Source organism: Elephas maximus, chromosome 15 (assembly GCF_024166365.1).
Source record: "Elephas maximus indicus isolate mEleMax1 chromosome 15, mEleMax1 primary haplotype, whole genome shotgun sequence".
NCBI classification, from domain to species: domain Eukaryota; kingdom Metazoa; phylum Chordata; class Mammalia; order Proboscidea; family Elephantidae; genus Elephas; species Elephas maximus.
This window is the reverse complement of record NC_064833.1, coordinates 47,842,516-47,869,040: the sequence shown is the minus strand read 5'-3', so window position 1 is coordinate 47,869,040 and position 26,525 is coordinate 47,842,516. Positions and strand designations below refer to the sequence as shown.

The 26,525-nt window shown below is 42.8% G+C and overlaps 1 protein-coding gene across 1 annotated transcript in view; it reads right to left on the bottom strand.

Moving 5' to 3' along the window:
- Positions 1–26,525, bottom strand: part of CDH17 (cadherin 17) — a 68,841-nt gene that overhangs the window by 10,341 nt on the left and 31,975 nt on the right. Inside the window, exons 4-12 of the mRNA XM_049853898.1 lie at positions 24,924–25,062; positions 22,389–22,547; positions 22,085–22,284; positions 20,558–20,689; positions 20,135–20,285; positions 16,063–16,278; positions 11,863–11,939; positions 9,662–9,853; positions 750–994 (exon numbers count right to left, since the gene is read on the bottom strand). Of these exons, the coding sequence (XP_049709855.1) occupies positions 750–994; positions 9,662–9,853; positions 11,863–11,939; positions 16,063–16,278; positions 20,135–20,285; positions 20,558–20,689; positions 22,085–22,284; positions 22,389–22,547; positions 24,924–25,062 (1,511 nt within the window). The remainder of the gene's footprint in view (positions 1–749; positions 995–9,661; positions 9,854–11,862; positions 11,940–16,062; positions 16,279–20,134; positions 20,286–20,557; positions 20,690–22,084; positions 22,285–22,388; positions 22,548–24,923; positions 25,063–26,525) is intronic.

Here is a 26,525-nt window from a genome sequence, read left to right as displayed (position 1 = left end):
TGGCTCGATATTTGTTGAATAAACCCAGTAAATGAAGATCACCAGAAGAACCAGGCTGCCTTTCTATGCCTTCCCTGCTGGATCCCTGATGCCCCCACCTACCCCAACAGGCTCAACTCTCACCCAAGCACAAAGAAGGTCTGCAGTCTCAGCATTAGCATCTCCAGGGTTGGGTATGAAATGACTCCTGCTGCCCCAGACCTGCTCTCTGAAAAACTGGGGCACCTGTGTACTCTACATCCAGAAGATTCCCTTCACCTCGTCAGGTAGCTTGGCCTCTCTAGTTGAGCTTTTGTCTTATTTTCTCTGTCTAGAACTCTGGTCCAACTTAGGGGACTAAAACCCTTCCCCAATCCCAGCCCACATGACTGGTTCATACACAAAGCCTGGCACTGACTAGCCCATCCCTGGAAGGTGAATCCCGCCTCCTGAACTCTTCACCTCTCAGCTGGGACCCTGCCATGAGTGGGCTGAAATGGAAGCAAGATGCTGCTTCCCACCTGTCTGAGCCTGGATTCTCATGGATGAACCATCACTCCTTGGAATGCTCTGCCAGGGTACTGACACCTGCCTGAACCAAGGCCAAATGCCATGTGCACTGGGACACTGCACTTCAGATTGCTGGCTGTTCCATTAAGGGACAGACTTGGAGTCGGGCCAGCTTCTCTGCCCCTCTCAGCCCCCTCTTCCTCCCCGGTGACCTTGGTTGCAGCATGCAACCAGACTTGCCCAGCACTGTTCTCCTTTACCTTATATTCAGACCTTCCGGATCCTTGGCAGTCACATTGCCCAGTTTAGTGCCTATCGTTGCATTCTCATAGACTTTTGCTTGGAATACTTGTTGGGAAAATAGGGGTGGTTCATTCACATTTGTCACAAAAAGCCTGAATGTGGCAAAAGAGCTTGCATTGTACTCAACACCAGACACCAGAGGCTCAGGATTTTCCGCCTTGAACACAATGTTGTGAAGAGGTGTTGTTTCAAAATCAAGAGGCTGTGTACAAAAAAAAAAAAAAGAGGAAAAATTAATTTTGGATGATAAGGTCCTTTAAAAGATTCATTCCCTATGCTTTTTTAAAAACTCTCATTCAGAGCAACAGTTCTCAATCCAGTGTCAGCAAAAACCTGCTTTTTGGAATAATAATAACAGAGGCATGAACTGAAGTCTTCATTGTAGGACTTGTCAGAGCTTTTAATATGCTAATGTACTTTGTGACTCTCCAAGAAGAGGAAGCAGGATGCAGCACTCTTCAAATTTACTTAACAGTGGGACATGTCATTCATTCAGCTGAAATTTATTGAGCCCCTGCAATATGACAGGCACTTACTGAGATGCTGGGAATAACATTTAGGTATATTAGTGAGGAGTCTCTGGGTGGTGCAAAAGGTTAATGCGCTCGGTTGCTAACCAAAAGGTTAGAGGTCGGAGTCCACCCAAAGGTGCCTTGGAAGAAAAGCCTGGTAACCTACTTCCGAAAATTGAAAACGCTATGAAACACAGTTCTACTCTGACACATATGAGGTTACCATGAGTCAGAATCAACTAGATGGCAACTGATTTTTTTATTAGTGAGCAACAAGATTTAGCCTCGTTTTTCCTGGCGTGCCTGTAGACATAACCCTGATCAGGATTCTCCCAAGATAGTTCTCCGAAAACAGTTTGGGAAATGCTGATATAGAGATTTCCACATTATACGGAGAACGATTTCCTGGGGACCTCAGAACTTAGGCCACAAAATAGAAGACTTTAAATTCACAGAGAAGGTGGAATTGGCGAGCAGAGAGAGAGAAAAAAAAAAAAATGATCTGCTTTTGTTCCAGACCACGCTGGACACAACCAGGAATGCGAATCAAACAGCCAGTATTGGTTTAGTATGAGGAGGAATTTAGCAGTTAGGGGTACTCAAGATGGAAAGAGTTGCCTCAAAAAGCAATAAATTCCCAACGTGGGAAGGTTGCAACATAGTCTTAAAGAACACGTGGCCAGCAAGCATAGAACAGATTTAAATATCATCGAAGTAGTTGGTTTTACAAAGCTTTTAAGATCCGGCCCAAGTCATAGAGTCCATGATTCTTATGGGGGAAAAACCCTAAACACAAAGACCTCCTGAATAATGGAACGGCCCCTACAGAAGGGCTTCCTGTTGTTGTTGGGTGTCGTTAAGTGGATTCTAACTCACAGTGACCCCATGGAACAGAGTAGAACTGCCTTATAGGGTTTTCTTGGCTGTCATCTTTACTGCAGCTGACTGCCAATCTTTCTCCTGAGGAGCTGCCAGGTAGGTTTGAACCACCAACCTTTTGGTTAGCAGCTGAACACTTAACTGTTTGTGCCACCAGGGCTCCTAACTGGGATTAAAGGGCTTTAGGGAGAGAGATCTGTGAACCCCAGGGAACTAAAATCTAAATATTGTGCACATATACATATGTGGATTTTTTTCCTGGGGAGAAGCCACGTAGCTTTTGTCAGATTCTCAAAGGGACCCAGGTTCTCCAAAAGATGAAGTAACCAAAGCAAAGCCCAAAAGGTATATTATGGATTATGGAAACTGCACTGTTTTATTCACTCTTCCAAGCAAGAGGACCTGGGACCTCTCAGTAGCTCAGTCAGTCCTTTAGTTTATGTCAGTTCCTCATCTGCTAAACAGAAATGACAATATCCATTCGTGCGGAGAAAAATCCATCCCTGACAGCCTTGGCTCGGCCTGCCCATCCCCCCCCATCTGAAGTTCTCTCCTCAGCGCCATCTTCCCCAGATCTGCCTCCCTGATGCCCACCCGCTACCCCCACGTGGACAAGCTCTACAACTTCTGTAATCTCGTAGTGCCTAGACCAGTATTTTAAGTGTTTGGTCACCCGTTTTACATACTCACTGACTATAAGCTCCTGAGAGGAGGAACTGCACCACATTCATCTTTGCTTCTCACTGCCCCCTGACATGCAGTACTCAGACCTTGCCAGTCAGAAAACATAAAACTGGGAAGACTTAACCTTTGAGGGCTACAGTGAAGAAGAGATTCTGGAGAAAACCCTCTCACCAGAAACCCCTCTCCCCAGTGCACACACAAACACACACAAAATCACGACCCAAACTCTAGTTCATAAATGCCATGGAAAGATCGTTCATGTGGAAGACAGAGAATCCCATGTAAAGACTCAAGGTCATTTGAGATAGCAAATTAGAAGCAGTTGACACTGGTTAAAATATGCAGGACATAAAATTCAAAATCATTTTTGTAAGCCAGCTAAGATGTGAAAGGAGAGGTTTCCATAGCGATAAACACCGTCTTGTAAGACATGGCCACCAGATGACCCCTTGATCACTGCCACATGGCCTGATAGAGCTCTTCCCCTGGGGAGGGAGCCCAAGCTGGAGCTTCTGCCTCTCAGGGACTCACTGCTTATATCAAATGATGACAACAGTGGCATCAACTTGAGATAAAAGCCTGGCAGACAGAACAGGAAGGCAGCAGCCCCAAATAAGCCTGCGACGTGGACAAAGGATGTGGCTCTATCTTTAAGCCTGTCCATCCAAGCCCAGGCTCAGAGGCAGCACAGTTATCTGTATGGCTTAGGCAGTGGAGGCCTCACACTCTATCCTTACCACCAATGAGGTCCTAAGTGCCCTCCTATGCTTCCCCTTCCTCTGGCTGTGGTCCTTAGTGGAGAAGCGTGTGGGGATGATGCTTCCCTAATCTTGCCGCCATATCTAGCTTGGTCTCCAACTGCTTGACAAGGAAGGGTGGTCAGGTTTAGTTACCAGAGATGGAACTAAGATGAAAACATATAGATGACTCCACGGAGATCCTTGTTGCTGCTCCTACCAAGAGCCTACCCCTCAGGGAGTTGATGGGGAGAGAAGGGCATTTAAGGCAGCCAGAGGGCACAAGCAAGACCTGGCGTAAGGAAATGAGAGCGTGTCTGTGAACCAGACGCAGCTTGTGTTACCGGAACTGAACATGTGAGGCAGAGAGCGGAAGGAGATGGGAGAAGACTGTGCATGCCAAGCTAAGGAGTCTGGACTTGATCCTTGACGAGCAGAGCAAGGTGTTTAAGCACAGGCTGGCAAGGTCGGATTTGTGTTTTACGAAGATAGCTCTGCCATGTGAAGGATAGATTTGGGGAGATGGGGACCAGGGCAGGAAGACCAGTTAGGAGTGTGTGTCAGTGCTTATCAAATGTTTACTGACTAGGGGAAAAAAAAAAAAAAACCAAGCCCGTTGCAATGGAGTCGATTCCGACTCATGGTAACCCCGTGTGTTACAGAGTAGAACTGCTCCGTAGGACTGCTTCTTGGCTGTAATCTTTACGGAAGCAGATCACCAGGACTTTTTTCCGCAGTGCTGCTAAGTGAGTTTGAACCGCCAACCTTTAGGTTAGTAGTCAAGTGCACACCATTCGTGCCACCCCAGGACCTTACTGAATGGAAGAACATGTGAAAAAAAAAGAGCAGCCTGCAGTTGATCAGTCTGTCCACTTCCACACCCGGAAGAACACTGAACCAAATCTTCCAAGGGAAGAATTAGAGGTGGAAAGTGTTAAATCATAGGTGGTAATCGGCAGAGCTTAATCGGGGGGATCTTTGGCAAGCCACGGGCGTCTTCTTCCCGGAGATAGGGACGCACCGCAAAGCCAAGTCCAGAGAGCCATCTCGGCCTCTCGGGACGGCCTTGGGTCCTGTCTGGCACAAAAAAATTCATCTAATAAACTGAAAAACAAAAACAAGTTTGTGCCGCAATTCCTCTCCTGCACACACTGCTTGAAAGGCCAACCGCAGCGATTTAGATGCCACCTGGAGGCAGAGATAAAGTGCTGAGAGAGTGGTTGAGACTTGGGGTATTTAGCATTTTCACCAATGATCAAGGATGAGGAAGAAGCATGCACAGTCATTTTCCAGATGACTCCCGGGCTGACTGAAGACAAGTCATGAACTGAGAACCCAAAAGGACCAGCCGTACCGGAGCAGCACCAAAATGTTTTAAAATTAAAAAAAGAATGAAACCATGTCAATGGTGGCAGGAAAGGAGGTCCCAGGAGAATTATAGGTGAGTCAGGCAGGCCTCAAAAAAATAGCCTTCCTGCTGCTGACACCCCCACAGTGGGTATGAGGATCTATCTAAAACAGCACAGGTCAGAGCTCTGGGCAGCAGTAAATATAGACTATATAGCATTTCCAAAATTTACTCAATCCTAAACATCACTAGGAATCCCTGGGTGGTGCAAACCATTAACGCACTTGGTTGCTAACTGAAAGGTTTTTGGTTTGAATCCACCCAGAAGCACCTCAGAAGAAAGGCCTGACAATCTACTTTCAGAAAACATCAGCCATTGAAAACCCTGTGGAGCACAGTCCTACTCTGATACTCGGGGTCACTGTGAGTCGGAGTCGACTGCACAGCAACGGGGGCCTGGTGAAATATCCTCGGGGCACGTGGTAAAGCACTCAGAGAGATCCTGAGTCAGAGGTACCACTTGTGCACCGTTTGACCCCTGGATTTGGCAAGTTTGGCCCCCTTAGGCAATAGGGGAAAGCACATTGGTCCCAGAAGCAGAAAGCCTGGCTTCTAATCCTTTCTTTAATCAGAATTAAGATACTGCCTAACATTTATTGAGTTTTACTATCTGCAACAATGGGCTTAAACATAGCAACCATTGTGGGGATGACGCAGGACCGGGCAGTGTTTTGTCCTGTTGTACGTAGGGTCGCTATGAAATTGCTCTGTTGACTTGGCTTCAAAGGTGAATCCCCACCTCAAGAGGATTATCCTTGACTAATCCCTGTTGATTATCATCTGCTTTTAATCATCTACATTCAATCCTCCAGTATCTCTTTATTTTTAAGAAGGTGCTACCATTTTACCCGTTTTTTGCAGACTGAAAAACTGAGGCCTGAGAGATTACATCATTTGTCCAAGGTCATAGAAGCCATAAGTGGCCCCACCAGCCTTGAGAGGAGTCAGAGCTGGAGTCAAGTTCCCAGCTCCGCCATCAGCTCGCAGGGGTACCTGACTGAGCCTCCCTGTGGGCCTGAACCTCTTCTGTAAAGCAGGGCGTCTTTCTGCTGTGCCTCCCTCAGAGGGAGGACGTATGCGGAAGTGGTTCGTGGAATGGGGTGGGCTGAGGTTCTGTGGCCTGGGTTCCTTAGCGAATTTTACCAGAGGTTAGCAAATTTGCAAATTGGATGAACAGCTGCTGATAGAATTATGATTAAGAAATTTAATTTAAATTCTTAAAATTAGTGATTGACAGAATGGTTCCAAAGCAATGATAGTACCCTGATGGCTTAAAGGGCAGGGCCTTAGAAGTAAGGCTAAGTCATACACAAGAGACCACATTAGAGTCTATAATTTATTTAAAACACTTCAATAAAAACAGCGCAAATACATACATCTGTCGTAGTTTTACACTACATCCTATGGGCAGCTGGCTAACATTTGGTGTACTCTGAGCCAGAATCCAAGGAGCCTTACTGGTACAATGGTTAAATGCTTGGCTGCCAGCCAAAGAACTGTCGGCAGTTCGAACCCACCAGCAGCTCTGCAGGAGAAAAACCTGGCAATCTACTCTTGTAAAGGTTTATGGCCTAGGAACCCCTCTGGGGCAGTTCTCCTTTGTCCTATAGGGCCACTGTGCGTTGGAATTAACTCCATGGCACACAACAACAACACTAATTCAGTTCCACACTCCAGCGTTGATGGTTGTTCGGTATTTGTAAGGTTCTAATCAGGGATCTACACGCCAGAGGTAACTACTGCAGGTTTTTAGCTAGTACTATCTCTATCAGCACTACGGGGTTTATTAATTAGCAAAAGGACCATGAAAAATAACTTTTCTGGGTCACATAAATGGTGCTCAAGAAGTGGTGCTCAAGATAAGCAGTTTGGTTAAAAATACAGTTCATCTCTCTTGGCCACTGCATGAAGAGGTATAAGCATCTGGCTAGCCCAGCAACCTATGCCATTCAGAGTCCCAGGGCTCCAGATTCTGTCTAGGATCACCTCCCTCTGGAAGGCTGGATAAATCCTCTCACTAGAATATTGTTACCACAGAACCTGCGAGACAGAGAGGTGGGACTTCACGGGTCTAAAGAATAGGTGGGATGGTGGCTTTTTTTCTTCCTTTTTTTTTGGTGCCTGCTTGTTAATAATTGTATATGGGAAATAATTCAATTATTTATTCAGTCAATCAATATTCCTTGAACTTCTACTATGTGTCAGGCAAGATTCTAGACACTTGGAAAACAATCATGTACAAAATAAGGATCTGATGAAGAGTTTGGTCAGAGGCCTGCTCTGTTGTAATAGCCTCCTGGTGTCAAGATTGTGTGGGAGGCTACCTACTACTGATCATTGGGCTACCAACATTTCCCCAAAAGTGCACATAAGCCACATACGGCCAAATCAGCTTAGATGAGTTCACAGCAAGCCACTAATTATTGACGTGTGGGTGTCTTTCACACAGGGATACCCTCTGTTTTACCTTAGGTCTCTAGAGAGCTCTGGTCTCGGGGGAGGATGGGAGGCAGCTGCCTCCCCCTCCACCCCACCTCTATTCCACAAAAGTATCATACCAGTATGCTGCCTGGCCACTCACTGCAAACTCCAAAAACAGCCCTTTCCTTTATCCTTTCCTTCTGGGCTCCCTTCCCTCCATAAAGACAGCCGTGAGCTGAGAGCAAAGTTGAAATGGCACCTTCCCCAAATGCTAGGCTCATAAAGAATGCCAATAGCTTGAGTTGACCTACTGCTAACCCCCAGTGGGAACAAGCTGGGATCCTCTTGCTGCTAAAACTTAGTAAGGGTCTTTGTCAGAGGTAATATGGTAATATGGTAACGATGAGATCAGAATTCTGAGACTGGCATTATTCTATCTTGTCTTCATTTTTAACCACTACTTTCAGCTTCCTCACAACTGGACCAATAAGCAACATCATAATAAATGTAGAAAAGATTGACGTTGTCAAGGATTTCATTTTACTTGAATCCACAATCGACACCCATGGATGCAGCAGTAAAGAAATCAAAAGATTCCTTGCACTGGAGCGAATCTGCTGTGAAAGACCTCTTTAAAGTGTTATAAAGCAAAGAGGTCATCTTGAAGACTAAGGTGCACCTGACCCAAGCCATGGTATTTTCAATTGCATCATATCCATGAGAAAGCAGCACAAGGAACAAGGAAGACCAAAGAAGAATTGATGCCTTTGAATTGTGGTGCTGGCGAAGAATACTGAATATACCGTGGACTGCCAAAAGAACACACAAATCTATCTTGGAAGTGGTACAACCGGAATGCTCCTTGGAAGTAAGGATGTAAGACTATGTCTTACATACTTTGGATGTGTTATCAGAAGGGATCAGTCCCTGGAGAAGGACATTGTACTTAGTAAAGTACAGAGTGGGCGAAGAAAAGGAAGACCCTCAATGAGATAGAATGACACAGTGGCTGCAACAACTGGATCAAGCATAACAACGATTGTGAGCATGGCGCAGGACCGGGCGGTGTTTCATTCTGCGGTACATAGGGTCGCTATGAGTCAGAATCAACTCGACGGCACCAAACAACAACAACTTTCAGCTTTCCTTCCTTCCAGCTGAAAACTGTCCTCCAGAGTCTTCTCTGCCAGCCTCTAGCACGCTGCGCTGCAAAGCTTCAGCACTAACCACACTTACAGACCCTCTACTGCTGTCACTTTGACCCATTTTTCTAGGGAGACTTCACTTTGTTTCCTAGGAAAGCATTAGTATATTGAACGGGATTGAGTGCTGCTTCCCATTGAGTCATATGGTAAACCCTCTACATACCCTAAGGCACAGATGAGGCAGCCATGGAGAAAAGGGTCAATAATTCAGGGGTACATGGTGGGGGAAATAGGAGCAGATGAAGGGATTGGGGCCATCCTGTATAAGGAAGCATGGAAATGGCATATAAGACTTTGCCTCTATACTACCCAGTCCTTACAGTGGAAGAGACAAAAGAAAGAGCCAGAGGGTCTAGCAATACCATCAAAAATCAAGGTTTGGGGAAACAGGTGAAATAAAACAATAAACTTGCCTTTAAACATTGAAAAGAGACCCACAAATTTTTTAGTCATTATTCAAGAGGAGTTTATAGAAGATTATGTTTTAGGATCATTAAAATAAAGTTTTTTGTTTGTTTTGGTTTTGAGCCATAGGGCTCATCTAGCCTTATTCCCCACATTTGCAAAGGGGGAAGTGAAACCCTGAAAGGTCAAGTAACCCCCTCCAGGATTGTCAGATTTAGTAAATAAGGCTACAGAACCCCCAGTTAAATTTGAATTTCAGATAAACAATGAACAATTTTTTAATAAGCATACGTCCCATGCAACATTAAAAAAAAAAAAATTAGGGACATACATATACTAAAAAAATTGTTTATTTGAAATCTAATTTAACTGAGTGTCTTGCATTTTATGTGGCAACCCTACCTCCCTCTGCAAAGGTTACTTGGTCAGTTAGTGAAGACCCGGACTAGAATCCTGGCTTTCTATCTTTCAGGAGGACAGGATGACTAAGCATGTTTCCAGAGCCATTGCCACACTTGAGACACCACTGCTAATACATCACCTCCGCTTATAGGCTCTCATGCTATCGTAAGTAAATTAACACACAAAGAGACAAATTCCATCAGGTGGGCTATTTACCTTTTTAATCTTGACATATCCAGCATTGGTGTGGGGATCTGTGTCAATCTCCAATCGTCCCTCACTGTCACCCTCTGTAATACGATACAGGATTTTAGAACTCCCAGTAAATGGCTCATCAGCATCAGTGGCCTGGATGGTTAAGATGGTAGACCCAACATTTGTGTCTTCAGCAAGAGTCAAGTTTCCATACTAAGGAGAAAACAGGGAAGAAAACAATGAGAATGCCTATTGTCATCAAGCAAAATTGTCAAAGGACAAACTCGTCTCTTTGGTTCTGGAATGAAAATATGTCATGGTTTGTATCAATATTTATCAAGCATGCTTTTCCTATTGATGAATACGTTGCACTTCATATCATATACATTGGACTGGTATCCATTTGACAAAGGAACACAACATCTCAGAGAGCTACTGTCAGGATTCTGAAAAAGATTTCCCCTTCCCACATTCAATACATGTGAAGGATTATTATAATAGTAAAGACATAAATAAATAGCCACTATGTTTTGAGTACCTACAATGTGGCAGGCACTTTTTACATACGTTATTTTAATTAACTCTTAAATCAGCCAAGGCATAGTAGTGAAACACTTGGACTTTGGGGCCAAACAGCTTGGGTATGAATCCTACGTTAGCCTTTTATTAGTTGGGGACTTGAAGCAAGTTACTTGTTTAAGTCTCAGTTTCATCGTCTATCTAACGGAGAGAATAATGCTAATAGAATCTACTTCATGTTTGTTATGAAGATTAAGAGATGATGCACGTAAAGCCCCTGAATGCCTGGCACACAGTAAGTGCTCAATAAAGACAAGCAAAACAATACTCCCTGCACAGTAGCTATATTACTTGCCCATTTTACCAGGATTGGAGAGGTTAAACCCACCCAGGATCACATAGCAAATGAGTCACTCAGTTGGGATTTAAATGCATGTTTGTTTGAACTCCAAAGCCTGTGCTCCTAATCACTGGCCTGGACCATCTCCCACTCCTCACTGAACATCCCCCAGGTCATCTCTCTTGGCATCAGGATCTCAAAGATGGTAACAGATGGGGTCCAGGAGAGGACCATGGCAATGAAAGAAGCAGGCTCACTTTGCCCCTATAGCCCAGATCTGATCTCTAAGCTCTGAGACTACCTTCTCTTCAGAAAACCCCCAAAAGAGGATTCTTACCCTCAATCTAAGAAATACTGTTTAGCTGTAATGCAAGAAAATCATGACACAAAGAAAGAATAAAAGACCCAAGAGAACGGAGGCTGAGAAGCAATGTACTCCATTTCATGCTTGCTTAATCTCAGTGCCTGTTAGACAAATTACGTTCAGTCACACCTCTTATTGCCCCAAGCCCCCTCATAAGTCAATGCCCTTTCTTTGCCATGGCCTTGTCTCTATTTTGATTTATGAATGTCATCCCAGTGCTCTGGACTGCCTCACAACTGACTTCAAACATGACAACAATTTAGTTAAATGGGCTTCTCTCAGCTTCAGAATAAACAAATAGAGACATTGCTGTAAAGAGAAGCACTGATAAAACTACCACCAAGTCTAAAGCCCACGTAAATAATAAACGAACAGCAATTCCCATTTTTCTTGATGTTGTAAACTGATCTTTTTCTCAGACTCCTACTGACCAATTCTCCTAATTCTTGCAAATGTCTTGAGCATGGTTTTCTTTGGTTTAAGCTAGAGATTTGTTTTTTTCTTTTCTTTTTCCCTTACCCAAAATGAGCTTAAATTTTCAGTATTCCAAATTAAGGTTTGTTTGTTTTTCTTGTTTTTGTTTTTTACTAAAAATGCTTATTTGAGACCTACCAGACTCGATGGCAGTGGGTTGGGTTTAGTAGCCTATTTACTGCCCTGATACACACAAAACTTAGAGCAACAAACCACAAGCCGCCATACAAATCCTTTCAATTTGACAAAGATTGTGGTTGCGGCTTTTAAGCAATTCTTGGTACAAATGGGCTGTTGGCTGAAGTTTATAAACAGACATTCCCAAGTACGATAACAATAAATGTTACTGTTCCCTGAAGATTTCCACAGAAGATGGTATCTGGATTTGTTACTGGGTACATTTAGCAAGGCTACCTGTGAACCTTGGTATTTTTCCTAATTACTGTCTGGGTCTTTGTCAAGCAGTAAGTAGGGATCAGGTAATATGAAAAAGTAAGAAAAAAAGAAAAGGTGGCAACTACTCACATTTGATTTTTCAAAGATGGGGATCTGATTATTGATATCAATAACATTGATTTCCACAGAACAGAGGGTCTTGAAATCTGAAAATCAAAGCCATAGAAACTTTCACTGAAAATTCTGCATTAAAATTAGAGCTCTGCAAGAAAAACACTGGTAAGTGAGGTGACAGTCACAGCCACGGTTTTGCAGTTGACATGCAATTTATGTGAAGAGAGGATTCCCCACCCCCCACCACCACCTGCACACATAAGCACTGAGGCAGTTCACCAACGGGAGGCAGTTTCTGGACAATGTTGCCCTCTGCCTGTCCCCAGCATAGGTAAGGGCTGTTCCTGAGCAGGACAGTTCCTGTTTTTAACTACCGAAACTTACGTAGCCTTTGAAGCCCAGTGCAAATCTATCCTTCCAGAAAGCCTTCCCTGACCATCTCAGCCTACTGTGCTTCCTTCTCTGAACACTTCTAGCACATACTGCCCTATAGCTCCTCTGCCCCACATTAGGGCAGGGAGGTTTACGAGTATCTACTCTTTCCTCTCCGAGTGAGGGAGGAAACGCTACAAGTAGTCCCATCCAAAGCACCTGGGTGACCACCCCACTCATGGGACCATGGAAAACAGCACAGGGTGAAGGCTTTGAAGGGGTGGGTTTGACAATTTAAAGACCAAGTCAGAGGCAGCAGGTTCAATCAAGGTCTGAGATAAGTATGGAGTGGGGTGGAGATGTGGGTGTTGAGATTTTGAATGAGGGCAGTAGGACAGGTATCCAGAACAAGAAGCAGAGAGGAAAAGAAAATAGAAATGGCAGGCTTTCTTGGGGTGGTCGTTATTCTAACCATGATACACTGTGTCCTATAATGCCAGACAGAAGAGCTGTAGAGCCATATGTGCTGGAAGTGTTCAGAGAAGGAAAGACACTAGGCTGAGGTGGTCAGGGAAGGCTTTCTGGAAGGATGAATTTGCACTGGGCTTTGAAGACTATGTAAGTTTCACTAGACTGGGTTCTGGAATCCCGCTGGAATTCTGCCTCTGCCACTTATCAGATGTCTGAGAGCTTGTGTTTTCCACTCAGTGTCTCTGTGCCTCTGTGGATAGGAATAGAACCTAGGTTCTTGTCATAATACAAATGGTCAGTGCTTCGTATGTACCAGACACTATATTAAGTGTTTTACCCACGTTAATCATCACAATAACTTCATGATGTAGATACTATCATTTCCCATTTTACAGATGAGGAAGCCAGGGCACAGAGAAGCTAGATAACCTGACAAAAGTCACAGAACTAATCAGTGTTTGAACCAGGGTTCAATCCCACGAGCTGGCTCTTCTCCCTTTGCCCTCTAGATCTGCCCTCCACTCTGCTCTGCACCAGGGAGGCTGACTTGCACTGCAGCAGCAGGTGTCCTTGCCTCTGGGTAAGAGCTGGGCTCTGCCACTGGGAGACACCAGCAGGACATGGGAGGGGGACAGGAGGAGAGAGTTCAGGGGTGATGTTCCGCTTACCTCCTACCGTCCTCCTCCCCTCTCCCAGCAGCTATCTTCTATTGCTGCTGTCTCAGGTCTTGCTGGTTCAGGGTATGCTCCCCTCTCCTTTCTCTTCAGGCCTTAGGGTCATAAAGCTCCCCTCACCCATTGTGCTTCACACCTTCTGTTGGTTTCCCTTAACCCTGGCCACAACCTTTACAAATAATCCCTTCATTAAACTATTTTCAGTTACCCCTTTGGAGGGGCCCATCTGTTTCCCCACTGGGATCCTGATGAATATAGCCAGGTAGTCCAACTTCAAAGCCTGTGTTCAATACCAGGCACATAAAAAAATCATAATTTAATTATAAGTAAACAAATGTTGATTAAGGCTGGGGCTAGTCGCCAGAACATTTGAGGACAGCATGAGTGGCTGAAGATTGGGGAGGTCCTAGGATCTAAACTCACTGGCTCACTGGTCTGCCTGATTCTCACTTGGGCCACCAGTAGGCCTCCTTAGTAAAAGGCTCTTGCTGGTTTTACATGAAACTAGGAAACCCTGATGGCGTAGTGGTTAAGTTCTACGGCTGCTAACCAAATGGTTGGCAGTTTGAATCTGCCAGGAGCTCCTTGGAAACTCTATGGGGCAGTTCTACTCTGTCCTATAGGGTCACTATGAGTCGGAATTGACTCAATGGCACTGGGTTTGGTTTTTTGGTTTATGATAATTACAGCCTCTGCTCTCATTTTCTGAAGTGCAATAATTGAATTTAATTTCATCAAAACACACACGGACTGTATGTTATTTATGTGTAAATATATTTTATAATCTGGTCCGTGTTTTCTGTAGATACACTCATGCACATAAATAATTTATATCCTGATTTTCACTTTATGCTCTAACTGCTTCAGTTCCCCATGCCTTTGCAAGTGGACTTCCCACACCAACGTAGGCCCTACACCATTTCGTAACTTGTCATAGGCATCTTTCAAAATCCACCTCAGTGACACCATCACAAAAAGCCATACTTTCTCTCTCTCCACTAAGACACTAGTTACTACCATGGGCTACCTTGTACAAGTTTCTTGCAATTTATTTAGGCTCATATCTATCTCCTCTACCAGAATGAGTGTCCCTTTGAGGACAGACACTGGGTCTTATTCATCTCTTTATCCCTAATATCTTGCATGGTGCCTCAAACAAGATAAATGCTCAATAAATGTTTGCTGAAAGAATGGGTGGCCGGTAGTGTGAAATTGTTAGTACATCATGGGTGCAGATGATTCATTATACTCACTTCTGTTGTACCTCATAACATAATAGTAGACAAATAGCAGGCCCTCAATATCTGCCTAATTACTGGGTTTCAAACTTTCTGCGTTGGGGGCCCACTAAACCCCCAGTCTCCCCACTATATTAATGTCTGTATAACAGAGAGAAATCTCAAGCACAGGGCACAATAATGCTCTTTTCTTCTCCATACCCTGAGTCTCCTAGCATGACAATTACTGAATCATTTGGTAACCTAACAGAGCAAAAGGAGCCCTAGTGGTGCAGTGGTTAAGCATTCTGCTGCAGTGGTTAGAACCCACCAGCCACTCTGTGGAATAAAGATGTAGCAGCCTGCTTCCGTAAAGATTTACAGCCTTGGAAACCCTATGGGGAAGTTCTACTCTGTCCTATAGGTTCTCTATGAGTTGGAACCGACTCGATGGCAACAAATTTGGTAACTTAAGATTCAATGCCTGTTAATCCAAGGACGAATTCTCTACCTTCTAGGAGTATAGCGGGCATGAGTCATCTCTGAGTAAGTGCATTTTTGTGTGTCTGTGCATGTGTGTGTTTGCCTGAGAATGCACAGCTTTCATCAAATTCTCAAAGACTGTTGTGATCCACAAAGGTTAATAGGCACTTGCTCTGAAATTTTCAGAGGAGAGGGAAATGTCTCCTGATATTGTGAAATGGCCAGATAGAAGCTATAGGAGAAGATGGAACTTCCCAAGAGGTGCATTTCTCCTCCACTTTACTACCGCAGAGCACCTCTGAGTCTGAAAGGGAGAGTTGGGAATACAATTAATTTTCTTGGTCTTGACTGTGGTGGCCCTAATAGTGTGCCCTGAATACCTCCTACGAGAGGAATCTTACTTGATAGATGGTCCCACTGCTACGTCTGAAATGCATTGCCCTATTTGCATCCCGATCTCCCTTCTGGTGGGTTGTTTCCAGCCAGAGACCAAGCACTGCAGGGATGCTAAGGTAAACTCATTCCTGGAGATACTGGGCTCCTCTGATGACTGACCGTGGCTCAAGGGCTTGCTGAGGCTTCCTCAGATTGCATAGTGGTCTGGAATATTACCACCCAAGCTTCCTTCCTTCCCTGTCTCCCTCCTTCAGGGTCAGGCTTGTATTGGGGTCTGATGGCTTTCCCAGATTTCCTTGTCTCCCTCCTCATTTTCTCTCACACCCATGTCCTCTAATAAAATCCTTGCATATTTAATCCCCTCTTAACACCTTCTTCTTGGAAGGCTGGAACCAACACAACAATGTTGCCTAAGCTGCAACACTGGCCTTTATAATGTTGAAATAGCATTTCTTCCACGTTGTGTGTACGTTTTGCATAGGAACCAAAGAACTGTCAAATGACATCATCCTATAATATACCCAGGAATTAAAGCAGTTTAATAAATCAAAACTAAAAGGAAAACAATTCTTTTTACTCACAACAGTGTGTGTAATACTAACCTTTGTCGGACACCTCTACTGTTAAGTTGTACTGGGGAGCATATTGCTTCTTCAAGGATTGCTGAGCTAACTGGAATACTCCACTATAGGTTTGAACCAGGAAAAGTCCATCTTTAGGAATTGTGGGGATTTGCTCCACAATTTTGTACTGTAAAATACTGTTGGCAGTGCTCTTTTGATCCATGTCATGAGCAATTAAAGTCCCAATATTGCTACCTGTGGAGAAGGAAAGAAGAAAATCAATCCACTACAGGGTCTAACCAACCTATTAAAAATGGTTTCACTGGATAAGCAGATTCCTAGAAAATACTGTAAGTAAATTTGGGTAGCAGATGAAGGTTCTTAGATTTATTTTGTTTCTTCTAACCCTTTCCATGGCACATTGTATGGTTAAATGAGGAGAAACCAAGTCCCTGATGTTGTTTCTATGCAACTTTAAGGAACAATCACAGGGACTGACTCCACCCCAAAGATAACACAGGGCAAAGAACAAGTGTGTAGCCTCTCTGCCATGCTGCAGTTTATGGTCCTGAGTATTTTGTTCCTGTGAGCGTTCCAGTCCAAGGAGTTTCAACAGAAGACAGTGGCTATGACTCAGTGCCCCACCCAGCTCTGGGTGAGCTTCAGTAGGTTCCAGATCATCTTCCTCTGATCTGTAGATCTCTCTACTCTGTCCTGTAGGGTTGCTATGAGTCAAAATTGACTTATGGTTTGGGTTGTGTTTTACATGCAGCAAGAATCCTACCTTGGAGCTAAAACTTCAATACATCCTATTTGTGGAGTTAGGTTACCCTCCCCCATATCTCCTTGCATCCACTGATTCATATAAAAATTAAGAGTTGGGGGAGTTGAGGGAGAAGAGAAGGACCTGTGATATGTCTATAATGGAGCTGAACACATACAGATGTGTGTCATGGCCTGGGAGCCATCATGAGTGGCCTGGGAGCCATCACGAGCAATAGGAGCAGAGAAGAGTGTAATGGCAACTGCTATTTCTGAATCCATCGTGACCAAGTTACCTTTGTAGCATGCGTGTGCTCTTGTGAGAAAACTATCTGTGTAGGGGGATGAAAGAGTGCCTTACTGAATTCTGTGATCCTTTGGTGTCTGGGTCCTTTAGACTCCCGTGCTCCCCAAGTAAGTGAGCATAACACAGAGGACAACGTCCTCCTTTCACTCCAGGGGAAATTTCTAGCCAACAGATGCACCATGAGGACTGTTGACATCAGCAGCCAGGGAAATTCTAGTCAGAGATGCCCTTCAGTGGGGGCAAATGACTTTGTGGATCAGTCATGCCAGAAGTGACAGGAGCACCCTGCCTCTGAATGACAGAGACCAAGAACAAATGGCAGCCCAGATTGATTCAGGGACATACCTAGAAATATTTTAGGGAGGTGGGGCTTTTATAAGAGGCTCGATTTCCCATTGAACATGTAAGACTTGGTAACAAATGGAATTCAAGAATTGATGTTAGTATTGCTAAAACTTGGGGACATGAGTCCTACAAGATTCTAATACAAGACACCCAAAAGGAGAATGTAAACATATTGAGGAATAACTTAGAATTGGGTTGAGGTTTTATTTACTTATGTTTCCATCTATGCATGTCTTGTCTACTCAGCCAGAAGTTAAGCCTTCACTGGGCAGGGTCTTGTCTTTCACCTCTTTTAGGTTAAGTATATAGAATATACTCAATTAATATACGTTGATTTATAAGAATTTCTGATCCATTAAGTTCATCGTGCAAGACTTTGTGAAATATTTTTGCAAAGAAAAATCATATTTTTAGAAAGGCAAATAGCATACTGAGCCCCTGGAACAATTTATTCTAACAACGATGACTTCCTCTCACCTACAGAAACTAGCACTGTCCTCTTCCCAAATAAGGTAGACAGCCTGTAAAATGGCTTCCAATGATCCCCTCTTCTCATCTCTGCATCACCCCATCATTTTGAGTGTGAGCTTGGCCTAATGACTGGCTTCTAATGAGTGTTCATGTTAGGTGCCATCAAGTCGGTTCCATCTCATAATGATCCTATGTACAACAGAATGAAACATTGCCCAGTCCTGTGCCAGCCTCACAATTGTTGCTATGTTTGAGCCTATTGTCACAGCCACTGTGTCAATCCATCTCGTTGAGGGTCTTCCTCTTTTTTGCTGACCCTCTACTTTACCAAGCGTGCTCTACTTTACCAAGCATGAATAGAATATGGCAAAAGCAATGGGATGTCACTTCAGAAATTAGCTTATATAAAGCCTGGCTTCTGTCTAGCTCGTTACTTTTCCCTCAGCTCTCACTCTGAATCAGAGGCAATATGCAGCAATAGGTTACTAGCACACTCTAAATGTTAGGTCCGACGCAAAAAAGACTTGAGGTATCGTCTAGAAATGTCTTCAAAGTTCTTCAGCCTTTACTCAGCATCACACACAGACAACACCAGATTTCCAGAAAGGATGATTCCACAAGCTTTTATTTTTTTTGGCTATTCAATCCATTGGTACACTATTGTCATTGTTAAGAGATTTTTCCTTATAATTAACTAAAATCCTCCAAACTGTCATTGAACTCTCTGTAGTGGCAACAGACTGAATAAATGAAACAGAGGGGACATGAGCAGAACACACTGACAAGTAGCCTATGTGTGGCTCCTGACTGCTAGAAGAAGACTGAGCATTGAGCAAGCAAATCCCTGGACCAGCACCCACTGTGTCAAAGTGAATAGCAGGAAGAGCATAGAGTGCAAAAGAAAATAATGAGGAATGAACACAAAGTATATAAAGATCTGCTCACAAGGGCAGCAAAGCCCTAGAAATGGTAGTAATAAGAGGCTACTGAGCTTGTCAATGGAGTCGCTGGGTGGTACAAACGGTTAACACACTCAGCTGCCAATGGAAAGGTTGGAGGGGCAAGTCTACCTAGAACCACCTCAGAAAAAAAAAAACAAGAATCTATTTCTGAAAAATCAGCCATTGAAAACTCTATGGAACACAGTTCTACTCTGATACACATGGGGTCACCATGAATTGGAATCAGTTTGATGGCAACTGGACTGGCGGAGCTTGTAAGCATCAGAAATTTTCATCGAACAACAGGTCAAAATATTTCAAGAAACACCAGCCTTCTCAGTCAATGGTATCAACACCAAGGGGAAATAGAGGATGTCCCAAATTCAGGGAAGTCATAAAACTCCCAGAAGTCATAATGTTCTTATAGCCGTTGTCCCTCTTAAAGCTAAAGGTATCATGGAGACACGGTTAAAAAAAAAAAAAAGTCAACACCAAAAGGACAAAACAGGTGAGATGTGAGCATCATCTACCAGGCTCTTGAATTCTCCATTTTTTTAGAGGAGGAGGATGGAGAGTGAAAATTCAACTTACATTTGTATTGCTTACTTATTGACACTGGGCGTGTATATTTATTTGAATTATTCAGTAAATTTGATGATTTTATCTTTGGCAATGGTTTTATTAGAGGGCAAAATAAGAGAATTTATGGGAAAACCTTGGAAATTAAATATCCCTGTGTATGTTTTTTTTTTTTTTATGTATATAGGATACCAGCATAGGTGGTTATTGTCCTAGCAGTAGTATTGAGAGTGAGAGTAGTTGTAGTAATATTGGTAATAGTAATAGTCATGGTAGTAATAGTGGTAGTAGTGATGACAGTGATTATAAAATCTCCAATTTAAGAACACTACCCAGATATTTGGCACAATACCCAAAAGGCACATAGTTCAAACCCACCCAGAGGCAACTCAGAAGAAAGGCCTTGTGATCTTCTTCCAAAAGGTCTCAGTCTTTAAAATCCTGTGGAGCATAATTCTACTCTGCAACACATGGGGTCACCATGAATCAGAATCAACTTGAGCACAACTGGACCCAGATATTGTTTGAACTGAATTACTGTACCTGTGTGACTCCCAACCAAAGTGCATTCAACAGTTAGACAGGGGCAATCAATCCCTGATCAGATCCGCCTGCCCACCTTTTACCAGACAGAGAGGAAAAGGGATTACAGGTTTAATACGGGGAGGGTAGTTAGCACAGCATTTAAACAGCTACCATTGCTTACCTATTATTTCATTTTCCTGGACTTCAAATACAGTCTTTGTAGATGGACATGTAGGTGGATTATCATTAACGTCTGTAACTTTAACACTAATTTTCAGTGGCCTTGCAAGAGGTTTTCCTTGCTCATCATTTGCAACTGCATAAAAAACATACTACAACAGGAAGGTCACAATTAAGCCATGGCTCTCTCACCATCCCCTTAAGAAGCCAAAGAAAATAACTGTTTCATTTTAATTTCATTTACTCCCTTATTTTCCATTTGCTTGGAACTGGGAAATCATCAAGTCTTTTAAGAGCCAGTGATGTGCTGGCATTCAGAACACAATTACTATTATTATTTTTAGTAAAATCAATTTTGCACTCGGCTGTAGGTGGGCACAGGAATTTTTCTTGTCATCCATGACACTCTCCCCATTTTACTCACTGAATCATTTTTTTCTCTGTCCAAGGGCTCAGTCACATAAATATCTCCTTCCTGGTCAATTGAAAATGGAAATTTTGGCAGCCTTGACACACCAGCTAAGGAATATTGTGCACCTGGTTCATTCCACCGCACCTACAGGGTCCAAAGAGAATTGTGAGGAAAGATACATCTGGATGGAAAGAACTGAAAAGATAATAAATAATTTTCTGATTCTCGGTAGAAAATTCCTGACAAACTTGTTTGTACGTCTGCGGTTTCTTATAACAAGTGAGTTACATTTTTCACTTTCAACCAAAAACAAGCTTTTTTTTTTCTAGTGAAATCATATTGTTCAAAAGAGCACATCAGGGTATTTTTCTTCACTAAAGCAATGCTATGTGAACCCTCCAAAGAGTCTGTGGGTGGTTTTCTTTTCCAATTCTGATTATGAAGCCTTCATATTCATGAAACTTCAATATAAGAAACTAATTGTGCTTTGTGGTTTGCATTATCTGAGGAACTAAGCCAAGATTTATGGCAAGCTTCTAAGACTCACCAATGAAGATGAATGACAGGACAAAGAGACACTTTAAGTAAGACAAATGATACATAAATATGGCACATTCTGCTCCTAAATACTTAGTCTTAAGGACTTCAAGGATAAGAATAACTGTCAACTCCTGGAGCTATTTTGCAAATAATCCGGCAAAAATACATAAACTCAATAGCAAGACGAGTCTTTGCTATAGACAGAGCCTATCCTGTCTGATGTACTAATGGTAATGTTGATTGAAGATTTATGCCATGCCAGACACAATTCTAAATGCTTTTATGTATTATATAATACTCAAACAATCCTATGAGTATTCTCTATTATCTGTAACTTTAACATAAACTCGAAGGCGAACAGGCCTGGTGGAGCCCAGAGTGGATTTCCAAGAGCTAAGGTGGGTGGCACTGGGGTTGGAAGGTGGGGAGTGGGGCAGGAGTGGGGAGAGGATTGTGGAGCAATGCTTGAGTGGAGAGGACAGGCACACATAGGAGATGGGGTCGGGGTAGGTAGAGGACCTCCAAAGCGGAAGATTGCCGGTTGAACCCTTTCACCCTTGGCTAGTCCCATCTCTGCCCTCAGCCTCTGATGGGATGAGTTTATTGGAGCAAGATTTTTGCCCACAAGAATAAACAGCATCCTTTCAAAAACATTTACAACCTCAGATTTAAACCATGCATTTGATAGATGCACCACTAAAAACTCACTCTAGGGAAGACATGCCCCATACCGCCGACAAGGAGCGACAAACATCAGTAGTATTGACTTTGAAGGTGAAAGTCAGAGAAGTTCTCTTTTGAAGTTCAAGTATAAATCTGAATCCGAGTTTTCTGTCCACAGTGGTAAACTCCAGAGACTTTGGGGCAGAGCCTTTGTCTGCTTAATTTGCCTTGTAATTATTTTACGTAAAAACGTACCTAATAAATATGTTAGTAAAGGCCATGAGTATGGGTGTCTACAAAGTGAGGGCATTTATCTAGTCGGCTCTTGGGAACTACCTGAGTGATTTTGATGGGGTGAGGCTCAGTTGAGTTTTCTTCAATTTCCACAGGTTCTGGGGCTTTCCAAATATTCTCCTTCACAAAAATATCCACAGATGTGGTGTCACTGAAGGAATTCTCATTCTGACCTTCCATGTCCTTCACTAAGACCATCAGATTGTAGGAAGGATTCTTAACAGGGTCCAATTCTTGAGAGCCTGTGGGAAGTAGGGGAAAAGAAAAAAGATGTCTCTGAAGATTATACAGACCTAGATCCCTTTTTCTGACTCAGATGGTCCTATAAGGACAGCCCTTGACTTACCTTCTGGGGTAAGTGAGATTGCCCCCGTTTTGTTGTTGATCTGAAAGTACATAACGTTGTTGACACTGGGAAGCTGGATGATAATTTGATAAACAAGCTGGCCATTGGGAGTGGCTGGATCATCCAGGTCTGTAGCATTGACATACATGAAGGGCTTCCCTGTTTAACAAAATGCACCCAGACAAAAAAAAGTTAATTAAAACCCAAACCAACTGTTGCCTTCTAAGGGATAGAGACAGAATGAGGGAAACCAAACCAAAAACCAAGCCCCTTGCCGTTGAATCGATTCCAACTCATAGTAACCCAATAGGGTTTCCAAGGCTATACATATCAACAGAAGCAGATTGTCACATCTTTCTCCCTCAGAACCGCTGGTGGTTTCGAACTGCCAACCTTTTGGTTAGCAGGCAATCACTTTAACCACTGCACCACCAGGGCTCCCTAGAATGGGGGAAGGTGCCTTAATTCATATCAGTGGGGAAATAAGTCTTTATTCTGCTCTCTTCCTCTAAAACAGGGTTCTCGAAATGTGGTCTAGGGAACTCTAGGGGTCCCTGAGACTGTTTTAAGGGGTCTATGGAGTCAAAAAAAATCCATGCATAAAAGATTGACTCAAAGAACAAAGTAATCCAATGGATTTTGGTGTAAAGGAATACAAAACATGTCGATAATATGGTCTTAGATTCCACATTGCAACTAACCTTTAAGAAACCACTACCTGTCAAGTTTTGATATAATATCAAAGAATATTCAAATTTATCTGATACTGCTATTAAAACACTCCTCCCTTTTCCAACTTTATACAGGTGTAAGACTAACATTTCTTCATATACTTCAACTAAAACAGCATATAACAGAATGAATGTTGTGCTTTCTATTAATCCCGACAGTAAAGATATTTTTAAAAATTAAAACAATGCCATTTTTCTCACTAAATTTTTTGTTTCAGAAAATATAGTTATTTTTTCATAAAACATGTTTACTATTATTATTTTAAATTAATAAATATTTTACATTTTAGTTTCTAATATGGTAAATGTTGAGAGATACAACCAATGATGTTCTGGAGCCAGCCCATGAGAGTCAGTTGTTAAATATTCAGAAATTTTGCAAGCCAGTTTTTAAACCATTGGTAGCTTGAAATGGGCTATGGTGGGAGTATTTATACCGTGGAAACTGGCAAATGCTACGAATCAAGGCTTTTCCCCTCAGAGGCAGTTATTAGACATTGATTAGCATACCACTGAATATAACCCACACATCCAAAAGTTCTTTGAAGTTCTCAATAGTTTTTAAGAGAGTTAAGTTGTACTAAGACCAAAAAGTTTGAGAGTCACTGCTCTAAAAGATCCTATTGGTGAAGAGAAAAGGGATAAGACCTTGAGAAGGATTCTCATTTAGCAGAGTTCATTAGTGAATCTTTGATATGCAACCTCAGGGACAGGGACAGTGAAATTGCTCTGCATAGTAAAGTGAAAACAAGTTTTTCTCTAAGTTCTTGGAATTGGGCATTGAAGAACGAGAGAAAGAGAAGATTAAGTATAACATAGAGGAAAGCTTGACAGTGAATTGATGGAAATGGTCAAGAGTCCTTCCGAGAACTCAGAAATCTAATACTCATTTTTATTTTGTGCACTGATATGATGTGACATTTCTTCATCTACCCAAATCTTCATTCAAGCCAACTGCACACACGTATTCCCTGGTGACGGTCTGATATGGAAATGAAGGAAAAAGGTCAATGCAGCATAAAGAAGAGATGAGCCATAGCTGGGAGCTAGACTTGAGAAGAGAGAAAGAACTGGAAGCCAGAGGTGATCATGAGAATGTAGGTTCCTGGGAGGATATGGGCTAGTGAGCTTACTCTTCCTTTTCCCATCAATCCCGGTTCTATCCTAAAACAGTAGCTCTCAACTAGGGGTGGCTTTGCCCCACCCTCACCCTCCACCCAAGGGACATTTGGCAATGTTTGGAGACATTTTTGTTGTCATGATTGGGGGGGTGCAGACAGTGGCATCTGGTGGGTAGAGGTCAAGGACACTGCTTAACATCCTACAATGCACAGTAGAGCACTGACCAAAAAAAAAAAGAATTATCAGGACCAAAAAGTCAATAGTGCCAAGCTTGAGAAACCCTGGCCTAGGGCAACGGGGGTTATAAAACAACTCCCAGAGGATCGCTGGGAAGTTTAAATAGGATCAACCAAACCAGTTGCTGTGGAGTTGATTCTAACTCATGACAACCCCATGTGTGTCAGAGTAGAGCTATGCTCCATAAAGTTTTCAGTGGTTGATTTTCGAAAGTGGATCACTAGGCCTTTCTTCCAAGGTGCCCCTGGGTGGACCTGAACCTCCAACATTTCAGTTAGCAACAAATGCATTAACTGTTTGCACCACCCAGGGACTCCTTAAATAAGATAAAACAAAATTAAGTGCTTAATAAGTGGTAAGAGCAGCTGTTATTCACACAAATCTGCCCCTTCTACCTGATACCCTTCCACCTCTCCATAAACATCTCCAGGCTCCTGTGTATTACCTGGACGAGAATTCTGCCTCACTGAGCCTTCATATCTTGGCTGGAGAAACATGGGTCGGTTGTCATTGATGTCCTTCACTTCTATCGTGATGGGGACTGGGCCCTCCACTGTAGCTCCATGAGCATCCACGGCTGCAACCTGATGTTGAAGGAAAAGGAAACCATACTGGTGAGAGTGGACTTCATAGCACATGCTCAAAAGTCACTTGAAAGAAATTAGTGCTCGAAGAACCAATGGTCTGACTGTAGGGGAGAAAGACACCTCTCAAAAGCCCAAAATGAGAGCTGCTAGCCCCATACCCACTAAGATGACTATTATCACAAAAATGGAAAATAAGTTTTGGCAAGGATATGGAGAAATTGGAACTTGGTGCACTGCTGGTGGGAATATAAAATGGTACAGTCACTGTGGAAAACAGTTTGGTGTTTCCTCAAAAAGTTAAACATTGATTTACTGTATAATCCAGCAATTCCACTCATAGGTATATACCCAAAATATTGAAAGTAGGGAATCAAACAACCAAAAGATGGAAACAACCCAAGTGTCCAACAGAAGAATGGAAAAAACAAAAATGGTATATTCATACAATGGAATATTATTCAGTCATAAACAGAAACAAAATTCTGGCACTCGCTATGACATAGATGAACCTTGAAAACATTGAGTGAAATAAATCAGACACAAAAGGACAAATATTGTTTGATCCCACTTACATGAAATATTTAGAATAGGCAAATGCACGGAGACCAAAGTTTACTAGTGGTTACCAGAGGCTGGGGGTAGGAAGGGGTACTGTGATTCTGTTTGGGGCGATGTAAAACTTTTGGAAATGGATAGTGGTGATGGTAGAACAACATAAAAACCAAAACAAACAACGTAGTGAATGTAATTAATGCCGCTGAATTGTACACTTAAAAATAGTTAAAAAAGCAAACTTTTTGTTATGTGTATTATTATGGATTGAATAATGTTCCCCCAAAACATGTGTTATAAATTCTAACCTCTATGCTTGTGGTTATAGTCCCATTTGGGAAAGAGTTGTCTTTGTTATGTTAAAGAGGCAGGATTAGTGTAGAGTGTATCTTGAGTCAATCTCTTTTGAGATATAAAAGAGATTAAACAAGTGAGCGGAACAGAGAAGGGGGAAGAGAGATTCCAAGACACATGGAAATCTCCAAGGAACCAGGAAGCAGAAGCTGAAGAGACAAGGACCTTCCTCCAAGCCGATGGGGGGAGAAAGCCTTCCCCTAGAGCCAGGCCTCTGAGTTTGGACATCTAGCCTCCTGAACTGTGAGAAAATAAATTTCTGTTTGTTAAAGCCACCCACCTGTGGTATTTCTGCTATAGCAGCACTGAAAAACTAAGACACATATATATTTTTTAAACCCCAAAAACCCATTGACGTCAAGCCAACGCCAACTCATAGTGACTCTATAAGGCAGACTAGGACTGCCCATGGGGTTTCCAAGGTTGTAATCTTTGCAGAAGCAGACTGCCACATCTTTCTCCCATGGAGTGGCTGGTAAGTTTGAACAGCTGACCTTTCAGTGAGCAGCTGAGTGCTTAACCACTGCACCACCAGGGCTCCTATATATTTTTTT